Source organism: Corythoichthys intestinalis, chromosome 14, assembly GCF_030265065.1.
Source record: "Corythoichthys intestinalis isolate RoL2023-P3 chromosome 14, ASM3026506v1, whole genome shotgun sequence".
Taxonomy (NCBI): domain Eukaryota; kingdom Metazoa; phylum Chordata; class Actinopteri; order Syngnathiformes; family Syngnathidae; genus Corythoichthys; species Corythoichthys intestinalis.
Window position 1 is genome coordinate 53,010,615 of NC_080408.1, and position 26,328 is coordinate 53,036,942.

General features: G+C 41.0%; 2 protein-coding genes across 4 annotated transcripts in view; one reads left to right on the forward strand and one right to left on the reverse strand.

Moving 5' to 3' along the window:
- Nucleotides 1-6,380, reverse strand: part of pgap6 (post-glycosylphosphatidylinositol attachment to proteins 6) — a 91,710-nt gene extending 85,330 nt beyond the window's left edge. For all 3 annotated transcript variants that reach the window (XM_057856696.1, XM_057856695.1, XM_057856697.1), the window contains exon 1: nucleotides 6,225-6,380. In XM_057856696.1, the coding sequence (XP_057712679.1) occupies nucleotides 6,225-6,306 (82 nt within the window). In that variant the 5' untranslated portion in view covers nucleotides 6,307-6,380. The remainder of the gene's footprint in view (nucleotides 1-6,224) is intronic.
- Nucleotides 6,381-14,239: 7,859 nt separating this feature from the next.
- The window catches only part of LOC130929732 (dynamin-3-like), a 161,687-nt gene continuing 149,598 nt past the window's right edge, over nucleotides 14,240-26,328 (forward strand). Inside the window, exons 1-2 of the mRNA XM_057857156.1 lie at nucleotides 14,240-14,583; nucleotides 14,876-15,225. Coding sequence (XP_057713139.1) covers nucleotides 15,065-15,225 — 161 coding nt within the window. The 5' untranslated portion in view covers nucleotides 14,240-14,583; nucleotides 14,876-15,064. The remainder of the gene's footprint in view (nucleotides 14,584-14,875; nucleotides 15,226-26,328) is intronic.

Here is a 26,328-nt window from a genome sequence, read left to right on the forward strand (position 1 = left end):
TCCTGTAATAGTGTAACGAAACTGGTTCTAATAAGGCGGACGTTTTTTTCTGTACCTGAAGGCACCGCGGCGCTGACGTGACTAAGAGGGAGGGGAGCGGGTGAAAGTTTACTTTCGCTTTCAATGCTTTCTTGAGAACATCGTCAATTGCGGCAGACAGCAGGCGTTTTGTGTTGAATAAGTTGTGAAAGAAATGATGAAAACGTGGCGAAGCTGGCGATTTCTCTGTAGATGTTACCACAATAAGAATTGTCAGCGTAACTTATAAAGACTGGCGAACGATGGTCGGAGGAGGACCGTGGAGATGTATTGTTGAGCCATTTCACGGATGCCCACCCTACGCTCATATTTTTCTGTCATTTGCATCTTCATTTAGAAGGTAAGCGTCAACTTTTTCCTTGTTTCACCACCTGTACCAACCTTTTCTGAAACCTGTGTTGATTTGTCACACAAGAAAATCCGCCGTGCATTCGTCTGCGGTGCTGCCGTTGTCGTCGTATTTCGAGCATGTCGTCGGATGTAGAAACAAATGGCGAGTCAAATTTTACGTCGGATGTCGAAAAGTTCGTGTGTCGAAGCGATCGTATGTAGAGGTACCACTGTAGTTCTGTTACAAGAGATGTCAATGTAACAAATAAATTGACGTTTAAATCCATGTTTTAGGCAAGGTAAGGCAATATTATTTTTATAGCACAATTTAATTCAAAATGATTCAAGGTGCTTTACATGTTAAAATCAGCTTGACATAATTGGCAATAAAGGAAAGTCAAAACAGAACGTAGTTACTGGAGCATCGTTGTAGCATACTTAGGAGAGCTAGTCTGGTAACATTTGTTCGCATGAAATGATGAATGTATGTATGTATGATTAAATATTTGAAGGGTGGGGTGTAAAATGTCCTCGAATACAGGTAAAACCAATGTATTAGAACATAGTCGAAGCATACAGAGGAATGCTACTCTGGCAAACACTGGAACATTGTCGTAGTATACAGTACGTAGCAATTAGGCCTGCACAATATATTGTTTGAACATCGCCATCGTGATATGTGCTTGCGCAATAGTCCTATCGCAGAACATGTCATTGTTTTTTTTTTTCTTTTGAACACGTAAACTTTTGTTTTGCTTCATAAAAGCAGCAAGTGTGCTAAGACATGGCCTCCTGGATCCCTTTGATATACATCAATCTTCATAATTCACAGATGAATCCCCTTAGCCTGGAGTCAACTGTATTGTATGAATGTGATCATGATAAGTCAACAAAAGTCTTCCCAAACAAAGCTATTCAAGTCATCTGGCGAAAATTCTTCTATTTTTAATAATGCAATACAGTATATATTGCACACCCCCCAAAAGTTGCAATGTAAGTTTTTTTCCCAATATCGATCAGCCCTGAGGTGCTTAAATTAAACGTAGCCTCGGTGTGTAAACTTGCTAAGTCGATGGCGGACACCGTAGTTTTCTCTGGTCCTCTGCCTAATTTGGTCAATGATGAGATGTACTCTAGATTCTCATCATTTAACCGCTGGTTGTCTAGATGGTGCCCAGAAAACGATATAGTCTTTATTGATAACTGGCACGCGTTTTGGGGCAAGTCCGGGCTCATGCGCCGAGACGGCATTCATCCGACTTGGGACGGTGCTGCTCTCTTAACTCGAAATTTGGCCGCCAAACTTAGTCCCCCAAAGTGACACTTCAGAGTGGGGGCCCAGGCGCCGTGTTGTAGTGTAAAACACAACTCTGGTAGTAGTGATCACTCGCCTCTTTCCGAGCGGTCACAAATCCAACATTCAGGACAGAAGATAGAGACTGTGTCCGTGCCTCTTATAGTGAACAGGAGAAAACAGAGTACTATAGGACCGAGACCAAAGAATTTAATACATATAGCCCCTGATAGCAGTGAAAATAAAATAACTCTTAATAAATATATAAAATGCGGATTATTAAACATCAGGTCAATTTCGCCCAAATCTCTGTTAGTTAATGACTTAATTGGGGATTATAATATTCATATCTTGGCCCTGACTGAAACTTGGCTTCAGCAGGATGACTTTGTTAAGACTTAATGAATCCAGACCCCCAAGTCACGTGAATTTTCACACAGCTAGAAGCACGGGCCGTGGGGGGGGTGTCAGTAATATCACACTCTTGTTTAGGTATGAGCCCAAAAAGTAAAGCTAATTACATTTATAACTCCTTTGAAAGTCTAGCACTATCAATTATAGATGCTAACTGGAAGAACCAATAACCAGTTCTTTTCATAGTGGTTTACCGTCCCCCTGGTCCCTACTCACAGTTTTTGTTAGATTTCTCTGACTTTTTATCTAGTATTTTGCTAAGCTGGGATAGAATTATAATTGTAGGGGATTTTAATATACATGTTGATGATGAAGGTGACTCCCTTGGTAAGGCCTTTAATGACCTACTAGATGGGACTGGCTTCATTCAAAATGTAAATAAACCAACTCATAGTCGCAAGCACACCCTGGACTTGATTTTAACCTACGGTACGGAGATTAATGATCTTAGTGTCCATCCCCACAACCCCGTACTGTCTGATCATTTTCTAATTACCTTTCAGTTTGTGCTTCAAGATAATCCGCCACTAGTGACTAGAACTCAGATGAAAAGGACATTAGGTGATCGCTCTGTTTCAGAGTATAAACAGATAATTCAGCCTATATCTGCCCCCATGTCATCTAATTATGAAGGAATAATGTCCGGCCTTGCTGTTAATGACGAGTTTGTTGATCGTGTTATGTTTACGCTTCGTACTACCCTCGATGTCGTCGCTCCCCCCAAATTAAAGTTTGTCAAGCCGAGACGAGCCTCTCCCAGGTATAATGCTGAAACACGCTCTCTTAAACAATCGACACGTAAATTAGAAAGACTTTGGCGCCGTTCCAACACAGAGCACACCCTCTCTGCCTGGAAACACAGTTTAGTGACATATAAGCAGGCCTTGCGTACGGCTAAAACCAGATATTACTCATCCTTAATAGATGAAAACAAAAATAATCCTAGGTTTCTGTTCAGCACTGTAGCAAGGCTGACAAACAGTCACAGCTCAATAGAACCTTATATCCCAACCACCCTTAGCTGTGATGACTTCCTAAAATTTTTTAACAATAAAATCGCAACTATTAGAAATAAAATATATGAATCACTTCCAGTTATTAGGTCTGATAAAGTGCAAAGAATTCAGAATCTCCTATAAACCCCTCTAAAATATTAAATAACTTTACCACTGTAGACCAAATCGATGTAATTTCAATTATAATGTCCTTCAAACCATCAACGTGCCTCCTAGACCCAATCCCAACCAAACTTTTTAAAGAGACCCTGCCTCTAACTATTGACATTATCTTAAATATAATAAATACCTCATTAGTTACTGGCTACGTGCCGCAGTCCTTTAAATATGCAGTTATTAAACCGCTCTTGAAAAAACCTACTCTTGATCCTGATATTTTGGCCAATTATAGACCTATTTCTAACTTACCATTTCTCTCCAAAGTCCTTGAAAGAGTGGTAATTAAACAGCTCTGTCAGCACCTACAGGACAATAGTTTATTTGAACATTTCCAGTCTGGCTTTCGAGCTCATCATAGCACTGAAACTGCATTAGTTAAAGTAACTAATGACTTGTTACTTGCCGCTGACGTTGGATTAGTCTCGATCCTGGTTCTGTTGGACCTGAGTGCAGCCTTTGACACAATCGACCATAATATCTTATTGCAGAGACTAGAATGTGACATAGGCATTAGAGGAGCAGCCCTCTGCTGGTTTAAATCATATTTATCTAATAGGCACCAGTTTGTCAATGTAAACCAGCAATCATCATCGTACTCTAGAGTTAGTTATGGTGTGCCGCAAGGATCGGTCCTCGGGCCCATCTTGTTTACGCTGTATATGCTTCCTCTAGGTAATATCATCAGAAAACATAGCATTAACTTTCATTGTTACGCTGACGACACACGACTGTATTTATCAATTAAACCTGAGCAGGTCAGGCAAGTGGAAAAACTAAGCACCTGCGTCCGAGATATAAATACCTGGATGAGCACTAACTATCTTCTACTTAACCCTGAAAAGACAGAAGTCCTTATAATAGGCCCGAAAAGTGTGAGAGACTCTTTAGCTGCCCAGATAGTCACTCTGGAAAATGTAAGTGTAGCCTCCAGCACCACAGTTAAAAACGTAGGAGTTTTATTTGACCCTGACTTATCGTTTAAAGCACAAATTAAACAAACCTGTAGAACGGCTTTCTTTCACCTGCGCAACATCGCCAAAATTAGAAACATTTTATCTAAAAGCGGTGCAGAAAAATTAATTCATGCGTTCGTTACATCGAGATTGGATTACTGTAACTCCCTACTTGCAGCTTGTCCTAAAAGTTCTCTAAAAGGTCTTCAGCTAGTCCAAAACGCAGCAGCAAGACTTTTAACAGGAACCAATAGAAGAGAGCACATCACCCCTGTGCTCCAGGCACTTCACTGGCTTCCAGTCGAGTTTAGAATTAAATTTAGAATACTCCTTCTTACATTTAAGACCATTAATGGGTTGGGGCCATCTTATCTCACCGATGTCCTGGTTCCATACCGCCCCAACAGAACACTCCGATCTCAGAATGCAGGTCTACTGGTAGTTGCCAGGGTTTATAAAAGTACTGTCGGAGCTAGAGCCTTCAGCCACCAAGCCCGTTTTATGGAATCAGCTTCCAGCTAGTATTAAAGAAGCCGAGACAGTCTGCACATTTAAGATTAGATTAAAAACGTTCCTATTCGACAAAGCTTATGGTCAGGCTAGTTGAGGTCGGAGTAGACACACAGTTTAGTCTAAGCTGCACTAGAAGCTATAATGCTGGGGGAAGTACAGCCGCTGAGTTCTATCTCCTTTTCTTACTCTACCTACCACTTGTCTTACTTTATTTCTATTTTCCAATGTTAATATCTAGTTGTCTAGTCTCTTCATCACTAGTCACCCGGTGTCCCCTTTCCCCCCTCCCCAGAGGGGAGGGGCTATTTTTCAGCTGCAGCCTCCTGACTGTCCGGACCCCTGGCTGGATAGACGTCCTCGCTGCTACCCCCGTCTCATCTGGCTAGATGGACCTCTTCTTGCTCCTTTGCTCCACTGCATTTTTACGGACTGTAACTTCGCCTGCTAATTCCCATTAGCAGTTCTGGGGTTCCTGTCTATCTGTCCTGGGAGTGGATCTCTCCTGACTGTGGTACTCCCCGAGGTTTCTCATTTTTCTCCCAATTGACTCTGGAGTTTTTGGAGTTTTTCCTTGCCGGCATGGAGGGTCTTAAGGATAGGGGATACCCAGGATTTGAACTGTATCTATTCAACTTTGTTGCTTCATTTCTAATTGTGTATCATATTGCCTCTGTAAAGCCCTTTGAGACATCTGTTGTGATTAAGGGCTATACAAATAAAATTGAATTGAATTGAACTGGTAGGAATGCTTCTCTGATCAATTGTACCAGTCCAAAATAAAACAAAAAAGGACGGTTGTTTTTGTGAATAATTTAAAATGTGAAGGAAAGGACGTAAATTGTCTTCCAATTCTAAAATGATTCACCACCTAACAGAACATTGTTGTAGCATACTTAGAATATTACTGTCATGACGTTACTCGCACGAAGACTTAGTTGTCACACTGGCATACGGGCATGCTATTCTGATAAAGTATGCCGTTCAAGCAGGCCACCGGCCCGATAATCGTCACCCTTTAGTTGTTTTTTATATGTGTAAAGTGATTTTTTTTTATTTTATTTTTTTATTTTACTCAAACCTGAATTAATTAAGTGTACATTTGAGTGATATAAGCATATGGAGAAAAAAATATCTGCATAATATTATTTTTAATACAATTGGTTTTCAAAAATTACTAGAATAAAATATCTGTCCAGCATAGTTTAAAACGTTAATATACAAAACAAGAATATTTTGTGCAGTAAGAAAAATGCGAACATAAACTGGGGTAATTTTGTAAACAAAATCATTCTAAACTAAGCTTCGGGAATTATATATAACAAGACAACGCTGAACAATACATATATATATATATATGTGTGTGTATATGGACGTGGGGGGGTGCGTTCGTGTGTGTGTGTGTATGTCATCAAAATTTGAGGAAGTCACCCTCTTGTCCTATGCACTTGTCGAGTCGAGCTGAGCCACCTAGCTAACGTACTCCCCCATAATCTATATATCACTTACCGTCTCCAAGTGTCGTTCTTACAAAGGTGAAGAGGAAGTAAAAAATGAAAGGCAATATGTCCACAAGGACTACCCGGACCATTACTTCGTGTTTTGTTCTGGGTTGGCTCAAACGTCAGATTGCTGCGCGTTCATAACACCTTTTCTGCGCACAGACATCAGATAGATACCCCATTGTGTGCCGCTGGGCGTGTCTTGTCGCCGCCATATTGGCTGGGTATGTCGTACTCGACCATACCAAATATGGAGGACCAAAGGTGCCAAAATCATACATACATACATACATACATACATACATACATACATACATACATACATACATACATACATACATACATACTATAAAAAATTAATATGAATATAAACATGAGAAAGATAAAAATAATAATAATAATAATTAAAAAAAACAACAACACATTAATTCGTTTTTTGAATGTATTCAAACAAAAGTTATTCCAATTTTAATTGAATTAAATATCAATTAATAAACAAAAGCGCTTTGCTGTCGTATTTATTAATTTCATTTTCAACATGAACATGCTGAAGGAAAGTTATTCAAATCTGGGTGTAGTACGAGGACGAAGTACAAGCCTGTAAAGAAAAGGCCGTGGACGCAAAAAATCGAACTCGGCTGCGTTCTTAATCAGCGGCCATCTCAAAGCAGTGGACTCTTCTTTTGCAGCAAACCTAAGGTGAGTGATTTTAATTTTCTCCACTAAAATACTCTCAACTTAACTTTGCGAAATCCTGATGGATATTCAAACTGTTTATTCATATCGAACCGTATTAACGTGACTTTGATTCAGAATGGATTTTGGAGGGGGGGGTCTAATTATGCCGTTAGTTTACTGTATCTCTGACGTGAACGAAAAACAAGACCGTTTGTTGTTATGCTTAGCGAGTGGAACTGACATAAGATGGCCGACAAGTGATAACGGCCGTCCCGGTAGGCACACAGAGCGCATCTAGAGCGCTCTACGTATGCATGCCTGTCTCTCAGTCAGTCAGTCAGAAAGGTTTTGCGTCTGTTAGTGGTAGCATATGAAATGCGTAAATATCCGAGAAAGAGACAACCCAATCAAACATAAAATGTATGTTTTGAATATTGATTTCAATAATGATGGAGAAAAATACGGAAAGCTACATGACCCTTTTGCCACCTAAACCTAAAAGCATGCTAATCTCGTTAGTGCATATATTCTTTAAACAAACTCTTGGTAATCCTACAGATGAGTGTCCCCCTCCTAAAATTAAGAGAAGTTTTGATAGACCTTTTCTAGCTAACTATATTGTGGATTAAATTCGATCTTGGTCTTGTGATTTAACTCAGCCGGAAAATACTACACGTTCGCAGTATATTGTTTTCAGCTCAAGATTGACCCGTTTTCAAATTAGGATATGTAAGAAGTACCATTGATTTTTGCATACCCAATCTTGAAAACAGATGAATTTTGACCCGAACAGAATACAAGAGCGCTTGGACCTCGGGGGGGAAAGCATGCAGCCGTAAGGACCGTTGTTCTGCCAAAATCTGCTACATCGGCGAGACGTTCTACATTAGTCGAATTTGACACCCAAAGTACTACCGTGCGCTCTAAACTTGTTTTGTTTAGATGCATACAGGCATAACATACTAAAAAATGCCTGAAGAAAATACTTAAATGTAGTTATATCAAATAAGGATGGTTAAATTCGCTACGTGACTAAGGTGGTCAACTGCTTCAAAGCTAACACAAAAAAAACAATGGTTAAAAGTATTAGAGGGTAATACATGCAAAAAGTATCTTTGAGGCAGTAAAAATGTTCTAAAAACCTAAAAACAAAAATAGTGAGTTCTCGCCGCTTCTAACCGATGTGCGCATGCGTGCGGATGCTTGCGCAAGCGCGCTGAGCATTGTGTTGGACGTTTCGCCGCGTAGTAAGGAATGGCCGAACACCGTCTCCATTCGAACAATGTTGCATGAAAATTATGTAGTACTCATGTCAGGCCTTAGAGGGCAATGCAGATTAACAAGGCAACAGCCAATGATGCATTTTTGTTTGTAATACTGTATACAATTTTTAGTAATTTATAATTTTTTTTTTTGTAATTTTCAATTAAAAAAAACAACAACAAAAAACTCCTCAGCCCGGAAGACAACAAATCCCGCCCACTCCAAGCAATGAAGTTTTTTTTTCTAAAATTATTGTTATTATTTTGTCAGGTGTAAATAATTGTATAACTTCGCTTGTCAATAAAAGAAAATTTAAAAATAAAAAAAAATGAAGCAATGGCCGCCGTTCCGCCACGTTTGCAGTTTTTTTTTTATCAACATCATAAACAGACAAAGGTGAACAATCAACGATACATAAAAATAAAACAAATGTTTACTAACGACTGTGAAGTGTGCGAGCGCTAACGTCATCGCCATGAGAGCATTCCATTCATATGGCTGCCGTACAAACTTTTATTATTAATAGTAACACAATAATATAATAGCCTATACAAACAAGAAACAACAAATAACACTCTACATCACAATCTACAAAAACTTACTTAATTGCCATGTTTTCATTCATACACACACACAGACACACCCCGCCACCCCACCCCTACACTCTCGATCACAGGACTTTAAAAAGAAATATTAATTCTCTCAAACAATGACACCAAATTGAGGGTTTTTTGCTGATTGATTGAGCAACTTTAGAGACCTATACCAGAGAAGAAACTCATTCATCCAATGTTTAAAACAAGGTTTGTTTGTTTGCTTGTTTGTTTGTTTTTTAAAGTATCTGCATTTGTGAATGAAGAATTTTTGTTGTTACAAGGAAATGCTACAAGGTATGTACGTATAAACAAAAGTAGTATGTCATTCCTTTTTTATTGCAGACGTTGATTGCGATAAAACATTTGGACAACATGATTCCGTTTCTTGTTTTATTTAAAACTATTGGTGCATGTGCAAAACAGGTCAATAAATCACAATTTACAAAATTATTAGATAAATATTAACAAAGGTTGAGCATATGAGAAATGTTCTCCAAATTTAAAACCCGACATCACGGAGACCCTCCGTGGCATCCAGACCGCTGTCCTCGGTAATCCCAGCTCCAATAGCATATCTTAAAGTTGCTGCAGTTAAAAAGCTCGTTGTTGGATCTCGTGATCGAGCTGACGGTCCGCTTCGAGGCGAGCCACCGCCTCCAGCCCCAGACTCTCGCCCCGTCTCCATCCACTGCCATAGAGTCAATAAAGTATGATAATTAAAGATGCACCGATACCGATACTAGTATCGGCAGGGGGCGCCGATCCGGCCCGAAATGGTGGTATCGGTATCGGCGAGTACCAACAAAGACGACGCCGATACCATTTACCGGTCCCTTATTATAACATCTGACCACAGCCTTTTTCTCCTCCTGGCGCTCACTACACTCTGTGTTGTGTGATGACACGTGAACACCAAGCAGCCATCGCTATTGGCCTGCTCCAGACCAATGAGAGCGGGCCAATAGCCACTCCTGACCAATCAAAAGGGGGCTTTTTCATATGGACGAAAAACAAACCAGGAAATATGGCGGCGGTCGGGAAATATTTCCAAATAGAAATCCCTTCGATTAAAATCAATGGCTGTATGCAAGATTTGCGGCCTGAAAGTTTGGAGATGTGGAGTTAAATCGGCCAGTTTTAATACCTCGAACTTGATAAAACATTTGAGGACGAAACGTGAACGAACACAACGAGTTTGAGCCTGCAAGAGCAGGACTGCTATCCAGAGGAAGAAGGCCGCTGGACCGGAGCAACAATCTCTGGTCAGTTCACTTCGTCTACTTTACTTTTATTGTCTTTTACTGAAAGAAATGCCGCAGTAATTTGGGAAGTGTTTCCAAAGTATTGTTGCCACCTTTCAGAAATAGAAATAAGGGACTCCCACCTCCCGAAAAAAAGGAGAGACGGGATGCTGTGGTAAATTATTATTACTTATAATTGTTAGCATCCGCAAATGCGGAAACAAGGTTGAACCTCGAAGCAGACAACAAGCGGGGGATACATAAAAGGGTTTAATGATTGCAAACAAAAAATAACACGCGATCGCGGGACAGTAGAAATAACAAAAGGAGTCCATGACAGCAGGTCGGCGGACAAACTAAGACGATAGGCAGCGGTTACAAACGAGAGCAGCACACTAACAGAAAAACCCAATGCAGGGGCATAACAAGCAAATGTAGCGAGATTATTGTGCCAGATGTCAAATAGCGATCAGCAAGGCAAATATCTCGGCAGCCTTCTCTGAGATCACCCGTGCTTAAATGTTGCGTTGATGAGCCTCCATTGGATTCAAGTGCCACGCCCCCACGCCCAGCAACAAAACACAATCTAACCAGCAGCAGAATGTGACAATAATTTCATGAAAGTTGCACTGTTTGGACTTTGAGAGGTTTAAAAAAGTTTATTCAGTTCATTCAGAGTTTATTATTATGAATTTATTTTTACTTTCTTACTGTTGGGCTAGTATTATACATGTTTTATTAATTTCACAAATTTAGCACTATTTTGGCCTTTGAGAGCGGAAGGTTTATTCAACTGTTGTCTACTAGGGTTTAGTGTACTTTTTCCTATTTTGCAAAGGTAAGCAACAGCCTGACAAAGCCTTGATAGCAATGATTTCACATCCAATTATGTAGCTCTTTGGAAAAAAAAAAAAAAAAAAAATAAGAAAAAGAAAAAAAAATATATATATATATATATAATCGGGGTGGTATCGGTATGGTATTAGTATCGGCCGATACTGCACAGCCAGGTATCGGTATCGGGGCCAAAAAATGATATCGGTGCAACACTAATGATAATATTTTACTTGTGGTCACCCTCGGCCACTTCTTCATGTTGTCTTCCTATGTCGAGATGGAAGAGGGATGCGGTATTTCCAAATCATGTTTTTTTCAGGGTTTTTAGTGAGTGATGCCACTCCGGCGCCATTGAGGTCAATGGTAAAAAAATTGAAAATGGAAGTTGTATGCAGACATAAGCAAGTAAAGCGGAAGTACCTCGGAAACTTGTCTATATTGTACTGGAATTGTTCTGTTAAAATTTTATCCCCAAAAATGTTTTGAAGATAATATATTGTAAAAACAAAAAAAAAAACAAAAAAACAAAGTACACAAATATCTACAAACTGGTTGATTTGTAACTCTATGGTACTGTAAATACCTTGTGAAGGGGAAAAGGTACCGTTCTCTCACACACCATATAATTGTTTGCATTAGTCTAACACATTCATTTAACTATAGTTTAGGCAGACGTCACTCAGTGGCCTTGAAACAGTAAAGTTAATCACCTTATCAGGGCTCCTGAGGGGGAAATGGAAAAATGGTACCGTTTCTCGTAGGCACCGTCTAACTGTTTGCATTACTCGAACACATGGAATACAATTAATCAGGGAATAGTATCATTTTTCATATTTACTGTAGGACTGTACTGCTCTGACACACCTAGTGTAGAATAGATAGCACACCATAGTTTAATGAAAAGAAGCAGAATAAATGCACAACACAAAGTTGGTGACTCGACATGATAGGCCCAGACGATGGAGGGGATGGACGAGCGGCTGCGGAAGAGTCAACTGAAGCCTTTTCTAGGTAAAAAGGTAAAAAGACGTTTGGTCATCATTTGAGGCGGGTGAAAGTTGTCTTGAAGCGACCTTCGACCATTTTTGTGTTTTGTCTAACGTTGAGTGTTGCATTCTGAGTGAAATAGTTTGGTAACAGTAGTCTGTTTTTCAGGTTGCTGAATCTTGAAAGGGCAACCTATAAGTTTTCCTGCCACAGCAAAAGCAGTGAAGGACCTCAGACTGCAAATTGCAGTCACTCTTCTCCTCAAGGCTGGTAAGTAAATTGAGGGATGTTTAAGTAAGCATAAGAATTGTCCTGACCAATAGTCCAAAAAGCATTATTTGAAGATATGAGAATTGTATAAGGTTACCTAAATAGTATGACAGTGTGGATATATGATGAAATATGGAAACAAATTGATTAATAGATAAATTGAAATTTTAATGCTTAAAAGTGTCCCTTACTTTTCTTTCTTTTCCTTATAGATGACCTAAAAAACACATCACTTTTGCGGGGAAGAGACAAATGTGACAGACCAGAATTGGGTAACAAAACCAACAACTAAGATTTCTGAAATATGTTCTGTGATACAAAAATATTGACAAGTGTTTTTACGCCCACATTCATGTCATGTTTGCTTTCAGACATCGCCTCACTCGAAATGTAAGGTTTCACATTTTCGTTATTTGTCTTTTCATTATGTTCTACTAGTATGGCCCAGCGTTGCTTGGATGAAAATGTGAAAAGTGTCATTTACTATGCTAATTAAGTTTCCAATTAATTTTGTGCACTCAAAGGAGGCATACAGAGATCAAACCCATCTAAGAACACTCCCAGACACATAAAGTACAACTGTGTAAAATTTTGTCAAAATCCGCCCAGTCATTTGGGCGTCCATAAAACACGAACACACATACAGCCACACTGACAAACAAAACTTGATGCATATTATGTGCTACCTGATCACTAATCCTGGCACCGACAATCTCTCTACCTGAGTGCGTCCAGTTGCTGTTTATTTTTAATAATAACGAGCATGTCGTGATCTAACTCACGGTCACGGGTTCAGAGATTTTGAATATAATGAACATCATTTTTATACGTAGCATATCGAAGAGTACACATGCTTTGATCAACCACACTGAACGTATTCCATAAAACTCCAAAATTAGTTTTTAAAAATGTTATTCTTTTATTTTCCCAAAAATAAAATTGCTTACCACATAACGTCTCACAATACGAACCTTCAAAACTAGCTCAAGCAGTGGTTAAAGGTAAACCAGTCCTGCAATCACAGACTTTTAACTTCTTAGTAACTTATTGTACAGTGCTGTTTTATTGTAATCTTTTGTTATTTTTTGCGATGGCCTTCCGCCTTACAGTTCTGAGATCAAGGGTTCGGTCCCGGGCTCTGGCCTAACTGTGTGGAGTTTGCATGTTCTCCCCGTGCCTGTGTGGATTTTCTCCAGTGACTCCGGTCTTCTCCCACATCCCTAAAATATACGTGGTGATCTGACGAAACACTCTAAATTGTCCATGTCCTGGTCCACCGTAGGCATGAGTGTGTATAACTTGTCTCATTGTGCCATGCGATTGGCTGGCAACCAATTCAGGGTGAATGAATACATTTAAAAACACACAATTAAAGATTATTAATTAAATTTTATCCAGGACAATAAAATAAGAACAATTATTTTTAATTTTTGTAAATTATTTTACAATTTTTGATTTTCCTACTTATATTAGTTATTTTATGGACTGAATTCGAATGAAACACACTGGGGACATAGAAATATTCCATTACAACCTTTTATCAGAAATAAATTAATTTAAATGTATTTAATAAAAATAAAAAAAAAAACACTGAATTTGGGGGCCTGTACCCTTGCATTTTTAATAGACGGCAATTGATTATGCACAAAAAAAGTTGAATGAGTATTTGTCCAACTGTAGTGAAAATACAGCTTAATCTATACTGGGGACACAAATGGCACCCTATTTTTTTTTTTTTTTTTAAAGACCCACTTGATATGTTAGAAAACGGAAAGCGCTGCATGCGTATTTGCCCTAAAACCGAGTATCTATTTATTTATTTATTTTTTTACCACAAAGCAATTTGACGTACCCTCATCTAGATGGCTCCCTAGGCAACCACCTAGCTCACATATGCTGACGGCTGGCACTTAATGTATGTATGTATGCGAATATTTATGTATGTATGCATGATACACAGTACATATTTTCTGTCCGCCTTTTGCACCTCCCCTGTTGAGTCGATGGGCAGTCGTGCCGCGTGACTTACAAATCAAGCCAGTAGCACGCATGTAAATAGGAGGCGGGGCTCAGGTGGGCCTAACCTGCAACCGAGCAGCCATTCACGAGATGCTTTCGTGCGCTTCCGATCATTCCTCGACGTTTTTCATTGGCGCAGCGACGTGTCTATTTGCTGCATAAAAGAGAAGACGTTCTGCGCGTCGGACAGACATTGGGAGAGAGAAGGTTAAAATAATAAACCCGTCAGGGAATTCGTGCCTAGAATGAGTCTGTCGACTGACATTCCGCACTGAGCTTGACGAAGCGCTGTTTGGAAAGCAGCATTAATGCGCAGGAAGCGCCATTGTCACCGCAGTATAACGCCGCCATAGCAGGTGGCGTCGTTTGTGTAATCCCGCAAGGCTCGCGGCGTTTGTGCTGCCTGTTCCGAGCGTCCTTTCAGCACTGGACAGCGATCTGCAACATTGTACAACCGAAGAGATCCCGAGGCAAGGTAGGCACTTGAAGCCTCGTCAATATTTGAATAGCCTGTGTGAATGCTGATGCGTCTGCTTCAAATAGCCTTCATAAAGCATTTCCCCTTTGCCTAATTTATGCAGAATCGTGACTTTAAAGATTTAGAGCTTTATCCGCTAAATGCCCTTGAATCGACAGTTGTGCGTGGAAGGGGGAGGGGGTTGGTGGTGATGTTATTGGTGTTAAGCAAGTGCGCATATATGTCCCTGCCGGTTTGTTTTCCACACCTATCCCTCTCTCTTTTTTATTTATGATTTTTTTTTTTCCAGCTATCCTCTCTTCCATAGAGTCAGTCCGAAGCTCACTTGGCTCGGGGCAATGACTTCACCACATTAACAAGCACCGCGGTATCCTGGACGAATATAGCAACGTCGCATCCCTCTTCTTCCTCTCTATCCCTGCCTCTCTTGATCTACATCTCTCTTTTGCCGATCGCTGATCCCTCCCTCCAAAGCACCATGGGAAACCGTGGCATGGAAGAGCTAATCCCGCTGGTCAACAAGCTCCAGGATGCATTCAGCTCCATTGGCCAGGCGTGCAACCTGGACCTGCCGCAAATCGCGGTGGTGGGCGGCCAGAGTGCAGGAAAAAGCTCCGTGTTGGAGAACTTTGTGGGCAGGTAAAATTGACAACAATAATCCACGATAATCTTGTCATTGCTTCAACAAACCGGGTGTGTAGAGATGTGGGTGTGTTGGTGGGTGGAGTTCCCTGTAGATTTCAGAGTTGGAAGCATTACAGAGTCAGCTGCATAAGAGACCTCAGGTTTAAATTATGTTGAACGCATGCACACACGCACGCACGCAACAACCCCCCCACCAACCACACACAACCTATAACGTATGGAGAACCAGGAGTTCAGATTAAATAAATCATTTAACATCATTAAAATGCTTCTATCTAAATATTTATTCGTTCGGCTCAAATTTGATTTCGATACAGTATTTGTTTATTCCATTATTAATTTAAAGGATTAAAAATATTTATTCTTATTTCCATTATATTTAATCATTTCAATATTTTTCCATTTTATTTCAACATTAAAAAAATATTTAAACATTTATTTCATCATGTATTTTAATTTTCATCCATCCATCCATCCACCCACCCATCCATCATCTGCCGCTTGACCCAGGGTCGGGTCGCAGGGGCAGCAGTTTTAGCAGGGAAGCCCAGACTGCCCTCTCCCCAGCCACTTCAACCAGCTCCTACGGCAGGATCCCAAGGTGTTCCCAGGCCACCCGAGAGACATCGTCTCTCCAGCGTGTCCTGGGTTGTCCTCACGCCGGTGGGACATGCCCAGAACCACGGAGGCGTCCAGGAGGCATCCGAACCAGATGACCGAGCCACCTCAACTGACTCCTCTCAACATGGAGGAGTAGCGGCTCGTTACAGAGTCCCTCCCGGAGGACCGAGCTTCATACCGTATCTGTAAGGAAGAGCCCGGACACCCTGCAGAGGAAACTCCTTTCGGCCGCCTGTATCCGGGATCTGGTCCTTTCGGTCATGTCCCACAGCTCATGAGCATAGGTGAGGGCAGGAACGTAGATCGACTGGTAAATCGAGAGCTTCGCCTATCGGCCCAGCTCCTTCTTCACCACTACGGACTGATGCAGAGTACGCATCACTGCAGCGATCCACCTGTCGATGTCCCGCGTCCTCCTACCCTCACTTCTGAACAAGACCCCTCCCAATCACGCCCCTCCAGGTCTCACTGTCATTGCCCACGTGAGCGTTGAAGTCCCCTAGAAGAACGAGGGAGTCCCCAGAGGGAGCGCTCTCCAGCACACCCTCCAAGGACTCCAAAAAGGGTGGGTACTCTGAGCTGCTGTTTGGTGCGTAAGCACAAACAACAGTCAGGACCCTTCCCCCCACCCGAAGGTGGAGGGAGGCTACCCACTGGTACAGGCGCCAAGCCGGGGGGCAATAAGTGTGCCCTCACCTGCTCGGCGCCTCTCACCGTGGGCAACTCCAGAGTGGAAGAGGGTACCCCTAGGATTGGTACCAGAACTCAAACTGTGTGTAGAGGAGAGTCCGACTATATCTAGTCGAAACTTCTCTGCCTCACACACCAGCTCGGGCTCCATCCCTACCAGAGAGGTGACATTCCACGTCCCATGAGTTAGCTCGCTGGGTGTCAAACTGCTAAGGCCAACCGCCTTTGGATGCCGCCCAACTCCCTAAGCACCCGACCCCTTTGGCCTTTCCCACAGGTGGTGAGTCCATGGGAAGGGGGACCCACGTTGCCTTTTGGGCCCGGCCACAGGACGCTTGCCTTCGAGCCCTACCTCCAGGCCTGGCTCCAGAGTGGGGCCCCGGTAACCCGTGTCCAGGCAAGGGAAAACTGTCTCCATTTGAGTTTTATCATCATAAGGGGTCTTTGGAGTCATGCTTTGTCTGGTCCCTCACCTAGGACCTGTTTGCCATGGGTGACATCGCCAGAGACATAAATCACTAGATAGCTCCTAGGATCATTGGGCCACACAAACCCCTCCACCACGAAAAGGTGATGACTAACAGAGGGGATTTTTTTAATTCAAACATATTGATTCCAATACTTATTCCATCATTTATATCAATTTTTAAATATTTCCATTTTTATTGCAATATCATTTAATTTCCATTTTATATCTTACAATTTATCTCAACATGTTTCAACATTATTTTAGTTTCTATATAAAATATTTCAATACTCATTTATTCAGTCATTTAAAAAAATTATTTCCTTTTTTTTTTTTTCAATTGTTTATCACAATATCATTTCAGTTTGATTTATTTCAACCTGCTAAGTTTTGATTCAAACATATTTCAACATGTATTTTGACTTTAATCGGAACATTTTTCAATACTTATTTATTTCGCCATTTTATAAAATGTATTTTTTTTTTCAGTTTTTTATTTCACTTCGATTTATCTCAATATGTTAACTTTGATTCAAACATATTTCAACATGTATTTTGATTTTAATCTGAACATATTTCAATAATTATTTATTCCATCATGTATTTGTATTACTTATTTCAACATTTATTTCAATAATTATTTTAATTTATACTTCATTATTTATTTATTTCATTGTTGCACTCTCGTTCCCCCGATGGTGTAATGACTATTTGTCAAGTTTCTAACATCTGATTGGTTGCTTAGCAAAGTTCATCGTACAGTCAGAAAATTAGTTGCACTTGAAGGAATCTGACCTTTCAGCCAGACTGCCGAAATCACGGCACCCGAACCTGCTGGACCCATGCTGGCGCAGCTCCAGCAAACTGGGCTTGCAAGAACCGGACAACCCGGCCAAAAGGCCAAACTCCGTGCATTCACCTTAGTCTTAACCCCGTTGTTCTGACTCCATTTTGACAGCTGGAAAAAGGCTTCAAAGCACAAGTTGACAATTTATTCAGGTTGACAGCGATCATACAGCACAAAGGGACCCAGGCGAGGATCCAAGGTCACAAGTCAACAAAAGGTTCCCAAGAAAAAAATGACAATGCTTCGTTAAACATTCAGTCTTTTGAAGGCTCTCGCAGGGCGGCCGTGGGCATGAAGAAGGGTGTGTTTGGGCGTTGTTTAGGATCATTGTCTGTTTGTGGATTGGACAGGAGGATCCAGGATTTACTGTTGTCAGGGCAACAAGGGTTGTGGATTTTGCCACCTCAGCGCCAAAGGGGCTCTTGGAGTCTTGTCACTCGTGTTATCAGTTGGATATCCATTCTCCAGTGTTTCTTGTGTTGGGACAGGACGTCCTGCCGTTTGCTTTGGACTGTCCGGGAGAACTGATTGCGAAAGTTGTTAGTGCAGACGCGGGATTGTAGATGTCAGAGTCAATCTTGCTCAGTCAGTTGCATGACACATACGTTGGGCTTCCGTGATAAGAAGGCATGCCCTATATTCTGCTTGTTTTCCTTCAACTATGGTATAAGTGCCATTTATTTTATATTGGGTGTGTTAGAGTAATACAAACAGTAAATACGATGAAAGATACTATTTCCTGATTGATTATATTACGTGTGTTAGGATAATGCAAACAGTCAGACGGTGACTACGAGAAAAGGTGCTATCTCCTTCACACTGTTAAAAAAAACAAAAAAAACCCCACAAAGAATAGTAGTGCGTTCACTCACTGTGGCGCTGGTAGTAGCAGTGAGCCTTTCTCTGGACGCATTTCGGGATTTTTCCATGCAAAGCATACCATACATCAAAAATGTGTCCAGAGCAAACAAAAGTGAAGCTCCGAAGCCCGTGCCACCCGAATGAACGTCCGTGTTTCCAATGAAAGCTTGTATCAAGACGACAGCTGTCACGTGACTGAGCTTCTGACGTCATCAATCACATGACCGTTTTTACTTAATGATGATGACTACACCGCGCCAGTTTAGGGCAAGGTTCTTGTTCCGTTTTAAAAGTCAGATTTAATGCCTTTTAAGATGTTAAAAACATAATTTAAGCCATTTCTGATTAAAAGAAAAACAAAAACAAATTTTATTTCACTGTAAGCACAGAGCTGCTGCAACAGACCGCTGGTCTTTTTCTCCTGTCATGTGCAACTCGACGGCTTTGACCCCAATTGTCCCTAACGAAAAAGTCTCTTTGCAAGACCGGGCACTATTGTTATTTTCATTAGAGGCCAAACATCTCTTAAATAAACTGTCTAACCAGGGGCATAGGTTTGCATAGGGACAGTAGGGACATATCACTACCAACTTTTCAGGATGCTTAAATTGTCCCCACCAACTTTTACGCAACCTTATTTGCGTAATGACTTCAATTATATAGGTAATTCAAATTGTCTTCCCATGTTGTAAGGATAGAATTAACCCTACCATTATTAAGTGAATTACTATACTTCCAATATGTTCAGACTTACATTGACCCCTCTTCACTTGCTGAATGTGCTAGCCCATTTCCCCCCCCTCAAACGCAAATTTGATTGGCTGATGACTTGACCACTTCCCCCTCCCCCCCAACACACACATTCACACACGTGTTCACAGCCGGTGTTCTGTGAAATTTTTCACCCTGATGGTGATGAATAAGCACTTTTTTTACATTCAGTTGGACCCTCAGTTATCCAAAGGTGCTAAATAAACAAGAGATTAATACATTAATTTGATTGTTTTTGCCAGCGATGCCGACAAGCTGTAACAGCTGTAGTAGTAGCAAGTAGTTCTACCGATTTCCCCAATGAGACGTCACCAAAATAATCACGACTCCAGTATACTAATCAGAGGCAAGCTTGCCGTTCTAGCTTCACGCCAGCCTGCTCAATCATGTGGTCTTTAGCACCGTAAAAATGAAGTATTGAGCGCTGCTTTCAACATGACTCGAAAGTGCGGATTTCAACCTCTATCCAAATTTTTAGTTGGCACTGATTGACCAAGGAAAACCAGATATATGGTCATTTTGATTTCCAAATAGTAATAATGAAGGAACTCTTCACTGTTAAAACTAGGAACTGTTTTCTCCACCAGAGGGGACTCATGCTCTTTGGACGAATAATGCCTCATTTATGTTTTTTTTTTTTCTGTCATTGGAATTCAATGATTTTTGGTTTTTTTTGTATTTCTTTGGCTTAACGTGGTTATGTAATGTGTTATTGTCCAGTATCATTACAACAACAATTCATATACCATTGTTAAAAAAAAAAAATCAAACAAAAATAAGCAGTTACTCAAAATGTTACTCTTACTTAAGTATTCTTTTCACTGCATACTTTTTTACTTGTACTTCAGTACATTTTTTTGGATGACTACTTTTATTTTTGTTACTCAAAATGTTACTCTTACTTGAGTATTCTTTTCACTGTATACTTTTTTACTTGTAGTTCAGTAAATTTTTTGGATGACTACTTTTACTCAGTAATATTATTTTGAAGTAACGGTACTCTTACTTGAGTAAAAGTTTTGGCTACTCTACCCACCTCTATGTTTAAATATTGAATTTTAAATTTGCTTATAAAATCCAGACACTTACTCTGGAAGTTTTCAAAATGTTTCTTTAGTAGTTTTTAAAGACAAAGGTTTAATCAAACGGTGTACCACCGAAATCAATACATATGCACTGCAAAACCCAAAAAAACAAAACAAAAAAACTTCCCTTGTTTTCAATGTAAATCTACTAGAAACATGTGAATTTATCTGCTAGTGCTGCTATATCTGCTAAATTTTACTCAGATTTCTTGAAATGAGAAAAATACCTAACTGAAAATAAGCTTTAAAAAACTTGTCAGAAATGTTCTTAATTCAAGAATAGATATTGTTCAAAACATGTTTGAAAGCATTTTTTTTTTCTTGATTTAGGTGAAAAATGACCAACTTGCAGTTGTATGGCCTTAATAAGAACAAATACTGTAGTAATATTTACTTAAAGCAAGTGGAAGAATCTGATGCATTAATCTGTTAACCAGCCTTTAACACTCAGAACAAGATGGAGAAAATTATTCGATTAAGAAAAATTATCAGATTAAGACGTTATAAATTTGCAGTGTCAAAGTTGAATAAATTTGTATTGCTTTATTGTGCATTAATAATTTATCCTATAGATTAATTTGGTTCACATTGGTGAGAAGTGTAGCCCTGACCACCGTTCACCCAATCTACTTGGTCCTATTAATGTCCCATCTCAAGCAAAAAGTGTACATGGAGGTTATGCTGTTATATCATCCCTACCAATATTTCGACCGAACCTACGCTCTTGCATCTAACATCCAATTTTGATTAAATTTACACTTCCCCATCTCTGCATGTTCTCGCTGACCTCTAGTACTGCGAATAACCAGGAGATGGCGTCATGTTGACAACTCAAGTTGCCGACGTATGATAAGGTTGCGGACAACGTACCGTAATAACACAGTGTTTTTCAACCGGTGTGCCGCAGGTGTGCCGCGAGAAATGATCAAATATCGCATTTTTTTTCATCGGGCGGAGTTGCAGTAGGAAGGAAGGAGTAGGTAGAAAGTTCTCTGTCGGGTGCAAATGAGCGAGTCATTGATCATGTTGGGTTCAAAAACTGCTCAGATTTCTAGCCATCAGCCACCTTGTTGTCCGCGACAATGTGGAACCCGGCACATCCACTGTACATCATTTAATTAGACTCGTCAATTTAATTAGACTTGTCGATATCCACGGAAATGTCCTTTCTATTTTCTCCATATGTGACGACCATCGATCCTCCCCATTTTATTCCAACACATTGTCGACAGCAATGTGGCTGATGGCTAGAAATCCGAGCAGTTCTTGAACGTGACACGAGCCCACAGCTCCATGGTGCCAAGCAAGCTTAAACATCATCTCCAAATGAACCACCCGTCGCTTCAAACTATGGACCATTTTGTTCGCCTTTGTGAAAACAGAGAAACAGGCAACTTTTTTGAGAAGAAGTACAAAGGTAAATGCGAAAGCCCTCAAAGCCAGTTAGCTTGTTGCTGAACTTTTTAAATCCAAAAAGTCTCACACTGTGGCAGGGACATTAATACTACCTGTTGCAAAGTCATTGACAGCAAGATGCTCAGCCCTAATGTGGTTAAAGACATTGCTAAAGTCCTCCTGTCTGATAACTGAGCTTTTCAAGCCTAACTGCAATTAAAAATAAAAACAGACTGAGAGCTGTTATATGCATACTTGACAATAAAGCTGAACTTTGAAGATTCCTGCCAGGATATTGGCTTTGTATTAAACTAAACAGACATAGGTTTCACACTGAGTAAGTATAAATACTGAGAAATTGTTTTATAATTAAATATACTGTTCAGAAAGTAATTTTGGAATATTTTTGCTTGCTTGTGGTGTGCTGCGAGATTTTTTCCAATGTAATAACGTGCAGTGATACAGAAAAGGTTGAAAAACACTGGTATAACATATATAAGAGGTCAACCGATATGGGATTTTAAAATGCCGATATCTAAAAAAAAAATTCAGCCGATTGCTGATACCCAAAGCCGAATTACGAGGCCGATACACATTTTTTTAAGCACATAATTTATGAAAAGCAAATTTTAAAGAATTGCTTCAAAAGCTTCCCATTTACAACGACGACCTGAGACTTAAAGGATTCAGTCTGGTGCTACAAAACCAACAAACGCAGAACTTTTTTATGATTACACACACTCAGCATGAACAGTACATTTTCAAATAATTAAACTCACCAGGACGTCACGACGATATGTGAACAAGTGAGAGTTTAAGAGGATGCTCGCCATGATAAAGCTAATGCAAACACTACAAGTTACATTTAGGCTAGGTTCATACTGCAGGTCATAATGCACGAATCCAATTTTTTCGTGTTTTTCCGACTCGAGTGGGGCATTACCTTGACGGTCTGAATGCAATAAGTCGCATAGAAGTGGACCATTTCAAATCCGATCTGGGTCACTTTCGTATGTGGTTCAAATCCGATCTGGGCCACATTTTTCCAGAATGTGGCTGGCGGTCTGAACTGTCAAGTCTCCCAAATCGGAATTCATGCAGCAATGTTGTCAGCTAAGAGCGAAAGCAGCAGGTAGGATGGCAGCGATGTAGCTGTGCATTAGCTTCTAGCTTGAACTCTTGCTTTTAAGCACGAAGCGGGCTTGACCACAGTCATAAAAAAATAAAATGAAGAAAAGGATAAGCTTGACAATTTTCGATTTTCATTCTGTGCGCCAAATGAGCAATTATTTCATTATTGCATACATGGCCGAGTCACATGGCCGAGTCGGGGCAAACTGACGAACCCATGTCATTTCACGCACACACGTCAAGGCTTATGTGTGTGCGTGTATGCGTTCTTTTAGGCCATATAAACTTTGAATATAAGACTCTTATTTGTAACCTTTTTTTTGAAAATCAAAATGTGATCACCCTGGAATGACATACAGCTAGCATGTGTAATTTGTTTTGATGCTTCTGCGCATCCGGGTCACTTTTCTGAGCGCATCTTGGACTGTGAATTAGAGCGCATGCGTGATACATGAATGGGCTCAATGGACAAAGGCAGTCTGAACCGGCACGCCAAAAAAACATGACAAAAAATAGGATTTATGCATTAAGACCTGCGGAATGAACCTAGCCAGTGAAAGGATCACTCAGTAAACACTAAAAGGCTAAAGCAACATTGCATATTCTCTCATGAAAGATAAAAATTAGGGCTGTCAAGCTATTCAAATTTTTAATCGAGTTAATCACAGCTTAAAAATTAATTAATTGTAATTCATCGCAATTCAAACCATCTCTAAAATATGCCATATTTTTCTGTAAATTATTGTTGGAATGGAAAGATAAGACACAAGACGGATATATACATACAACATAGTGTACATAAGTACTGTATTTGTTTATTATAACAATAAATCCACAAATGGCATTTTTAACATTCTTTCTGTTGAAGTGATCCACGGATAGAAAGACTTGTAGTTCTTAAAAGATAAATGTTATATTTACAAGTTATAGTAATTTTATATTAAACCCCCTCATTTTGCGTTTTAATAAAATTTGTAAAATTTTCAATCAAAAGTAGAGTTAATATTATAATAATAAGAATAAAAATAACAATAATAAGAATAGAGTGACCAAAGTCTGAGGAAGTTTTATGTGTATTTTGCATAGCTATTTTGATTGGAATGCCAGTTCACTTGGCATTGTTGTTTAACTGTGTGAGAATAGGGCCTCATTACTACAGACTGAAGTGCTTTTCTTTTTGTGAACATTATTTTTTTGGGGAGAGATAGGAATATTATTTTTGTTGTGCTTTCACTAAATGATACTTATGTTTGTTGTGAAGGAGTTGCCAAAGCTTATGCCGATAAACGGCGCAGTCCAAAGAACGCCTGTGTCCACTCGCCTTTATAACATATATATCTCTGAACATATCTTACCCAAAATACAACGAGACACATAATTGCCTGTCATGAAGGGGACGGAGGACCCAGTTGCGTATCGCAGACACAAGATTTTATTGATGTTGACAGGCAAGGGAAAACTATCAGGTCAAGCGGCAATGGTGAGTTGACATGCAAGCATATGTTGAATCGCTGACGACCTGACACTGGATGTTGTCTGCTCTAGGCTTATATAGTGTTCTCAGTTATTCTTTATGACATAATAAAGGGCTTTGTGATGCATGAGTGTGAAGCAATATGATGAAACATTACTAGCTGAAACAGTACACATGCAAGATGATGAAACATTAATGGCTGAAACATTAATACGTGACAGAACCCCCCTCTCAAGGGACGGCTCCAGAAGTCCCAAGGATTGAGCCCACCGAGGGCTACTAATCAGAGTCCATGGCCTCATCCTCTGAGGGCATTGGTTCAATCTCAGAGTCCACGGCCTCATCCACCGAGGGCATTGGCTCTATCTCCTCCTCGCCAGTGGAGGAATCAAGTACCGATGGCACAGGGTTGGGTTCAGAGTCAGATGTAGGCATGGGCTGAGAGCAAGCCGCTCTAGGTCGACCCCGCCACATGGACGGTTGGTCCGGATGGAGGCGGTGGAAGTCTGATATGAGGGTCCGATCTACAATCCGCCCAGCTGGAACCCACATCCTCTCCTCAGGACCATATCCTTCCCAGTCCACCAGATATTGGAGGCCCCTGCCCCGGCGGCATGACTTGAGCATGCGGCAAACTGTGTAGACAGGACCCCCGTCCACCAGGCGAGGAGGGGGAGGTGGTGCTGCATTGGGGACCAGGGGACTTTCATGGACTGGCTTTACTTTGGAGACATGGAAGGTTGGGTGAACCTTCATAGACCTGGGTAGTTTGAGTCGGATAGCTGATGGGCTGATGATCTTCTCGATGGGAAACGGACCAACGAACCTGGGTGCCAGTTTAGGTGATTCCACTTGGAGTGGCAGATCCCGGGAAGAAAGCCATACCTTCTGGCCCACTTGGTATGCAGGAGCTGCAGTCCGCCGTCAGTTGGCTCTGATGGCATAACCAGAAACAGACTTTAAAAGAGCAGTACGGGCTTGAGACCAGATTCGGCGACATCTCCGTACGCAGGCTTGGGCGGAAGGGCAGGACTGGCGAACAGGGGCGGTTGATAGCCGAAGACCGTGTGAAAGGGAGACAGGCCAGTGGCAGAGCTGGGAAGGGAGTTGTGAGCGTATTCCACCCACAGCAGATGTTGCGTCCAGGAATGGGGGTTTCGTGAAGCCATGCAGCGGAGGGATGTCTCAAGCTCTTGGTTGAGCCTTTCCGACTGGCCGTTTGACTGGGGTTGATAGCCTGACGTGAGGCTTGCTGTGGCTCCCAGGAGGCGGCAGAACTCCTTCCTGAAAGAGGATGCAAACTGCGGACCCCGGTCAGATACGACATCCCTCGGTAGTCCGTGAATTCGGAACACCTGCTCCATAACCACCTGTGCCGTCTTCTTAGCAGTGGGCAATCTTGGCAGCGGGATGAAGTGGGCCATCTTGCTGAACCTGTCCACGACCGTGAGAATGACAGTGTTTCCTTCAGAAGGAGGGAGTCCAGTTACAAAGTCCATTGATATATGGGTCCAAGGGCATTTGGGGACTGGCAGGGGTTGGAGCAAGCCGGCTGGAGAACGGCTGGTGGTCTTGTTCTGGCTACAGGTGGGGCAGGCCTTCACGAAGTCTTGGACATCTGTTCTTAACGATGGCCACCAGAATCGCTGGGAGAGCAGGTGGATGGTGCGTGTGACCCCAGGGTGGCAAGCCAGGTGGGAGTTGTGGCCCCACTGGATCACCTGGGACCTCAGATTATCAGGTACAAAGAGGCGAT